Genomic DNA, 7,016 nt, shown 5'->3' on the forward strand with positions numbered 1-7,016 from the left:
TGCTGGAGACATCAAAAAGCAACAAGAGAGAGATCAAATTACGGGAAGCTGGAAAAGCAGCATAGTTGTAGGGTAGGACTAAAATTGTGGCTACGGGATCGTGAATTTCCACAACCTCCAGACAGCAGAGCTGGGGTATCCTAGACATCAGGGGAGCTCCTCTTAGGATCAGACATGGGACAGGGGGATGGGGGATAACAGAGCAGAGCATTTTTAGGCAAGGCAATCAGATGTTTTTCCGTGCTCGGTGTGCCGATCAGCCCCGGTGGTGTGATCTGAGGGGGTCCTGACCCGGGGTGACCGGTGGCTTGGAGAGCTTCTGCCCAAGGAAACAATCACGGTGACGGGCATCACCTGCCGGGGATGCTTTGAGGTGAAGGAGCACCGGCCGCAGCACCTCATGGGCGAGGCGTTCGGCCACCCGGTGCCACCAAAGTGGGGGAGGAACCTCCGGGGACCGAGGGAAGTGCCCCCAGCTCCCGCAGAGCGACGGAACACGCGTTCCCCGCTCCGTGCCACGCTCTCAGCCAGCTCCAGGCTGGCGCCGCTTCTGCCGTGCGATGCCGGGGAAGGCGGATACATCCCCGGGGGCTCAATTCCCGTCCTCCCGCTCTCCGTGTCCCACGCCCCGACGGGAAGCGCTGCCGCTGCGTGTCCGCATCCCTGCGCGGGGGGATGCGGGAACTGCCAGCCCCAGCAGCGGGGCGGCCCCCGGCCCTTCCCCTCGGGGGCGATGCTCGCTGTGCCCCCGCCCGGGCGATGCGCATCGCGGCCGGGGCAGGGCGGGGCGGTGCCCGGGGCGGTGCCGCTGCCCAGGGCGGGCTCCGGGGCTGGGCGAGGCGGACCCCGTCGGGCAGCGAGGCCGGTCCCATGGGAGCCCGGGGAAGGCAGCGGGCCGCTGGATGCCCATGGCTTTCAGCCCGGGGCTGCTGGTGGTGGCCGGTTCCTTCGCCGCTTTCCGCCTGCTGAACCGGGGGCTGGAGCGGCTCGTGCCGCCGCCGCCCTCGGCCCGGCGCAACCGCTGGAAGTGGCGCAACATCTGGACATCGCTGGCGCACAGCGTGCTCAGCGGCGGCGGGGCGCTGGCCGGGTGAGCAGCACCGCGGAGCCCCGGAGAGACACCGGGCTCCCGGGGGACACTGGGAGGGAATGGGGCGTCCAGGGACCCCGACGGGAACCTGCGGCCAAGGGGTCACGAAAGGAAATGGGGGTGTTGGGGACCTTGGGGAGCGTGGGGACTTGCAGACTGGGGGGCACTGAGAGAGGGAGGAAGGTCCGAGGGACACCAGGGGATAGGGAGTCTCCAGGGAAAACAGGTGGCTGTGGGTGGAGCAGGGCGACAAGAGGTCTCCGGGGGGGTCGGTAGCACCAGGTGGGTACTGGGGACACTGGGATGGAAATGGGGAAGCAGAGGCACTGCTTGACACTCACAGTCTCTCTCCCCACAGGTTCTACCTCCACCCCGAGCTGTCCAAGGACCTGGTGGGCACACACCCGCCCGGGGCGCACAGCCTGGTCGCCGTGTCTGTAGGTGAGGTGTGGCGAGTGGGCTGTGCCCTGTTCTGTCCCCCGGGGGGTCTTCACGCGCTCGTCGGTGCCTGACACCAGCCCCTCGAGCCATGTCGCGATGTCTCAGGCACCTCAAACAATCGCCCTATTCTTGGCAAAGGACAGTGGCTCCTTTCTGTCCCACGGCACCCGCAGCCAGGAGGTACTGGGCACCGGGCTGCCCTCCACCGTCCTCGGGGGGAGCCAGGCCTTGGGGCATCCCAAACGTGCCCACATGGGGTTGGTGGAGTTAGTTGGTGCCTCTTCCTGGGAGTATGTTGTACAGAGTGATTGCGAGAGGCATTCAAAACACACCAATTTCCTTCTTTTGCTGTGTGTGATCCTGTTCTGTGTGTGACTTCCCACCCACACGGATGTGACCATCACTTCCCTGGGGGAGCTGCCCAGCCCAGTCAGGTGCAGAGCCCACTGGGGCAGGGGGGATTCACTGGCACAGCCCTTCCTGACCCCCTTTTTGTTCATGGACTCCCTGACCCCAGGTTATTTCCTTGAAGACTTTGTGGACATGTTATGCAATCAGAAGCTTCATCAGTCCTGGGAGCTGCTCTTTCATCACTCTGTGGTGAGTGCACCAGCACAGGTACCACCAGCGAGGCTGGGGATAGGGGACACGAGTGGGGCTCCTGCTGTTGTTAGTGTGGGCGTTTCCTTCCCGCCACAAAATATCTCTGATTTTATTTCCTGGGGAGAGCAGCCCAGACAGCAGGGCTGGGAGCTCCTTTTCATCCTGCAGGGCTCTGTACTCTTTGAGGATTTGCAGAAAGGCACCCAAAAATGGGGTAGGAAAAAACCATGTGTACATAAAGTATGGGGGCAGAGAGCTGGGCTGATCCACAGCAGTGTCACTGACAGCAGTGACCCAGGTGTCCCCGCTGGCACAGGTGAGCAGCTCACCTCCTGTGGCTCTTGCCCTCTTAAGCACCTTCGAGGAAGGGCTGCACACCCCCTCCATCCACCTCCCGCTCCCTAGGGTGCTTTCCTCTCCTTTGGGGCTGGTGTGGCTGGAGCAGCTGTGGTGCAGGACTCCTGCTCCAGTGCCTTCTGCTTGTCTTGCTGTGCCCACTGTGGGTTTCTCTCTGATCACCTCTGATGCCCAGGTGCCAGAGTGTTCAACCCAACCAAAACAATTCTGTGATGCTGAGACTGTGAATGCTGCAGGACAGGGGGGTGGCACAGCCTAGAGCTGAGCAGCAGAGATGCTGCGGGGTTCAGGGGAGGCTCAGGGGTGTGCAAGGCCTGGGGAGGGGGGCAGGGACAGTGCTGACACTCACCTGGGATGAGTCAGAGGAGGCAGTGGTCAGACCTGCTCTCTCAGTGAGCCCTGGGGCTCTGCTGGCTGCTGCTGGTGAGCCGAAAGTTCATCTCCACAATAGAGCTAATTCAAGCCAAGACAGTGACTTAACGAGCAGGGAGCAGATAATCTCATTACAGAGCCCATACAGAGAACAGCATTAATAGCATAAACCAAAGGACTGAGTGTGCTGAAGCATGGGCAGGCAGAGCCTGTCCCTCTGCCTGGCAGGGAGGGTGCAGGGCAGGAATCCTGTCCCCAGCAGCCCTGTCCTCTGCTGCAGCACCCAGCAGCTCCAGGGTGCTTCAGGCCACGATGGGGGCATCCCATGGGGCTCTCTGATGCACCAAAACCACCTAATCCCTGCAGGATGTCTGTTCTGGGGAGAAGCCCTGAGCCAGCAGCAGCCGTAGCCCTGGGCTACAGTCTCCCTTCCTGTCCATTCACTGTGTGTGGAAAAACCTGCTGGGCCACAACGGGCTGCATTCCCCAGGCCACAAACAGCAGGGTTAGGTCAGGTTGCTTTGTCTCAACCTGGGGCTTAGAGAGTTGTTTTCCTTCTATTCCTGCTGGAACAAAAAAACCCACTCAGGTTTCATGCAATGGTGAAGAGGTGCCAGAGGCTGCAATGCTGCAGGGATGACCAGTGGTTTGGCACTGCAGATGGTCTTTTCCACCTCTGCTCCATTCTGTGCCCAAGCGTGGAGAGTTCCAGCTTGCAACAGCTGGGAGCAACCAGCCCCTGGGCTCAGCCCCTCTTGTCTCTCCTTCCCAGGTGATTGTCTGCTTTGGTATTGCAGTGCTGCTCCACCAGTACGTCGGCTTTGCCCTCGTGGCTTTGCTGGTGGAGATCAACTCCATCTTCCTCCACCTGCGGCAGATCCTGCTCATGGCCAACCTGGTGCACACCACCTGCTACCGCCTCAACAGCGTCGTCAACCTGGGCACCTACGTGGTGTTCCGCATCGCCACGCTGGCCTGGATGACCCACTGGCTCTTCCTCAATCGCCAGAACGTGCCCCCGGCCACCTACGCTGTGGGCACAGTGGGCATGGCAATCATGACACCCATGAACATCATCCTCTTCTACCGCCTGCTGCGGAGCGACTTCTTCAAATCCAGGCGGGATGTGCAGCGGGAGAAGGAGGAATAGCCTCCTCGCCTGCGAGGGGGAGCAGTGCCAAGCCCATGGAGCAAGTGGAGGGTGAACGTGGCTATTTCAGTACCTTGCAGGGAGGGTCTGCACTGACAGAGCATCCAGGCTTTTCTTGTGGCTCAAGATCCCGGGCCCTGTGCTGCAGAGGAGGTGCTCGTGGACCAGGCACTGTGGCTCTGCTCCCCAAACGCCTTTGGATGATGTGGTCGGACAATTGGGAGCTGCTCAGAGAAGCCTCAACAGCTCTCACAGCTCCCTGAGGCACCGCTGAGATGAGAAGGGGACAGAGCAGCACTGTTTCCCCACTGTTCTTCCGGACATCCCAACACAACAGGGTGTTTCCAACCCCTTTGTGCTGCAGCCCCCAGCATCCCATCAGCCACAGGACGCTGTGTCCTCCATGGCATCTCCCATGGGAACACCACCAGGCAAGACAGGCTCCAAGGCAACGGTCAGTAAAAACCAAACTCTGCACTGAGCCCTCTCCGAGGAGACTGTCTCAGGCTGAGACCTGGCTGGGTGGCTGCTGCCTGCTGTGGGGTCCAGCTCGGGGGCAGCCCCAACCTCTCCTGACGACTGGAGCTTTTTTCATGGTGTTTTGTCCCCAGATAATTTTAAGTGCCCATAAATGAGCGTGGGAGAGCGCAAGTGGCTGGAGGGAGGATGCTGTGTGATGGTCACTTCCCACAGATGTGGGGTTTTCAGGCAGCTTTTAGGATTCAGGCATCTGTTGGGAATGACAAGTGGTGCTGCAGAGCCCAGTGTAACGCTCTCACCTGGCAGCAAAGGCTCTTACTAACACGAGCTTTTAATAAATGGCTGCAAATGAAATGGCTTGAGGGGAAGGGACTGAGAGGGGACAAAAGGACTCAGCATCCCAGCCCACTCTGGGGGTGTGTCACTGCTTAGCACAGTCCTTATCCTGTGTCTCCCTGCCATGGAGTGAAAATACACTGTACACTGGCACACTCTACCTTTCTTACTGTTTTGGGCTTTTTTCCCCGCCCCTCTCCTTTCTGTGGAGGAAGATGAAGGTTTTTACATGTATTTTACTCCACATTTCCTTTTCCCCACCGATTCTCACACACTGGATTGTTTCCCAGCAGCCCAGCACTGTGTATATAACAAGATCATCCCACTTGGGGTTACATGCACCAGTCTGGAGAAATCCACTGGACCAGTCACGTTTCCTTTGTGTGGCAAATAAGCTTTAACGCAAAATCTCCCATTTGGTTTGAAGAGCTTGGGGACAGGCTGGAACAAGGCACTGCTCAGAGAGGGTGGCACGTGTTTTGAGGAGGGATACACATTCCTGCTGGGCAGGGAAAGATGAGTGATCTGTGGGCAGTTTGGAGGCTGGAAACAATGCATGGCCAAAGCTGCTTATGTTTCTATTTGTGGAAAGCAGGGAAGCTTCCAGGTGCTGCGGACACCTGCTCCAGGTTTGGGTTTGTCACCTCAGGCAGTGTTGAGGTGCCTGTGTGCCCCTCACAGCTCCCAGCTGGAGCAGAACTGTCACCCAGGGCTTTCTCTTTGGTTTGAGCCACGTACTCCCAGTTTTCCAGGAGCTGCTCTGCTGATCCCTTAGCACAACCTCTGCATCTGCTAAAAACGCTGCCTCTGCTCTCCAGCCTCTGCCCACACCAGAGATGTTTTTTCTCAAGGCCTGGATTGTGTTCCCACATTCCTGCTGTCACGTGGATGTCCTGTACCCCGGGCACGTGGGGTTGGGGAGCCTGTTTTGGGCACCTCTTAATCCGCTGTGATTTTCCCACAGGGCTAAGGTGGGATAAGCAGCAGCTTTGCAGGTCACTGAGGTCAGATGTAGGGATGCCCTGTGCTTGTCCATCCCAAGGAAAAGTGCCACAGCCTTGGCTTGAAGGGTTTTGGAAAGGACTCACCCTTCTATTCCCCCCCCATACAGGGTGTCACAGGGCTAGAAGGAGCATCTCGATCAGGGAATTAATTGCTGGGGAGCAACACCCCAGTCTGCCACCCACTCACCCCACCTTTCACCCTCATCCCACGAGCCAATATCCCTCCAGAACAAACCCCTCTCCTCATGGGAGCCCCTACCCCGGCAAAACCCTAAGACAAGTGGCTGCCCGGCTGCTGAGTGGCCTTGGCAACATATTGAACCCACTTACAGTGAGCTGGACCTCGCGTTTTCACAGATGCTGGGCAAGCACTGAGGCCTGGGGTGGACCTGTGCTCCTGGAGAGAGGCAGGAAGGAGGCAACGAGATGGGTGGCTATTTGCTGAGGGATTAGGGGCCATAGCGTGGCCGTGGGGGCAGCGCTCGGGGGGTGGCATCACTGGGGCGCAGCATCCCCCTGCCTGCCTGGGGCACGGGGGCTGGCTGAGATGGGCTCAGCCCCGCTGAGGGGACGTACAGACCCCGTGGGGGATGTCCCCAGGCTGCTCCACAGGGGACATCAGCGGGATGTGTCCGGGATGCGCCCAAGACGCTCCCCTGAGGGCAGCACCCCACTCCCGGCCACAGGCGCCTGGACCGGCCACAGCCGCCGGGAGGCGAGCGCTGGCCCTTTTCCATGGGAAACCAAACTCAGCCACCCAGTTTCTTGACGCCAGCTCGGAGGTGGCGTTTGGCACTCCAAGGGCAGCCAGAGTCCCAGTTGCTGGCAGCTTTGGTCTGAGGGGAAATCCTGCGGGACCCCCGGCCCCTACCGCCCTCCGTGAAGGCAGCCCGGCCGCACACAGCCCCGCCCCGGGGCGCCCCCTACAGCAGCGCCGAGTGCGCTGCGCCAGGCTCTGTCCAATCAGAGGCGGCGCCGCGCTGTCCCCGCCGCCCCTTTCCGCCAATCGGAAGCCGCGGAGGGCGGGACCGGGGAAAGCGGGACACCACACCGGAAGTGTGCGCCAGACGCAACTTTCCCCCCTATTCCGCCCTCAGTCCCGCCCCCGCCCCTTCCGCGTTCTGATAGGCTACGCCTGCTGTCTGTGAGACTTCCTGAAAGCTGATTGGGCAGCCGGTGCTGC

General features: G+C 60.2%; 1 protein-coding gene across 1 annotated transcript; it reads left to right on the forward strand.

The window, feature by feature from the left end:
• On the forward strand, positions 1 to 4,989 carry TLCD2 (TLC domain containing 2). Its single transcript, XM_032130169.1, has 4 exons — positions 1 to 1,090; positions 1,449 to 1,531; positions 2,049 to 2,131; positions 3,636 to 4,989. The coding sequence occupies exons 1-4, from the start codon at positions 561 to 563 to the stop codon at positions 4,011 to 4,013; spliced, it is 1,074 nt and encodes a 357-aa protein (XP_031986060.1). The 5' UTR covers positions 1 to 560; the 3' UTR covers positions 4,014 to 4,989.
• The last annotated feature ends 2,027 nt before the right edge of the window (positions 4,990 to 7,016 follow it).

Source organism: Corvus moneduloides, chromosome 20 (genome assembly GCF_009650955.1).
Source record: "Corvus moneduloides isolate bCorMon1 chromosome 20, bCorMon1.pri, whole genome shotgun sequence".
NCBI lineage: Eukaryota > Metazoa > Chordata > Aves > Passeriformes > Corvidae > Corvus > Corvus moneduloides.

What these genes read in the sequence shown, in the direction of transcription:
- TLCD2 (XM_032130169.1), top strand. Translation starts at nt 561, where the DNA reads ATGCCGGGGAAGGCGGATACATCCCCGGGGGCTCAATTCCCGTCCTCC. An exon ending in GGCGGCGGGGCGCTGGCCGG is followed by an intron (nt 1,091 to 1,448) that starts GTGAGCAGCACC and finishes CTCTCCCCACAG; the next exon opens with GTTCTACCTCCACCCCGAGC. An exon ending in CCTGGTCGCCGTGTCTGTAG is followed by an intron (nt 1,532 to 2,048) that starts GTGAGGTGTGGC and finishes CCCTGACCCCAG; the next exon opens with GTTATTTCCTTGAAGACTTT.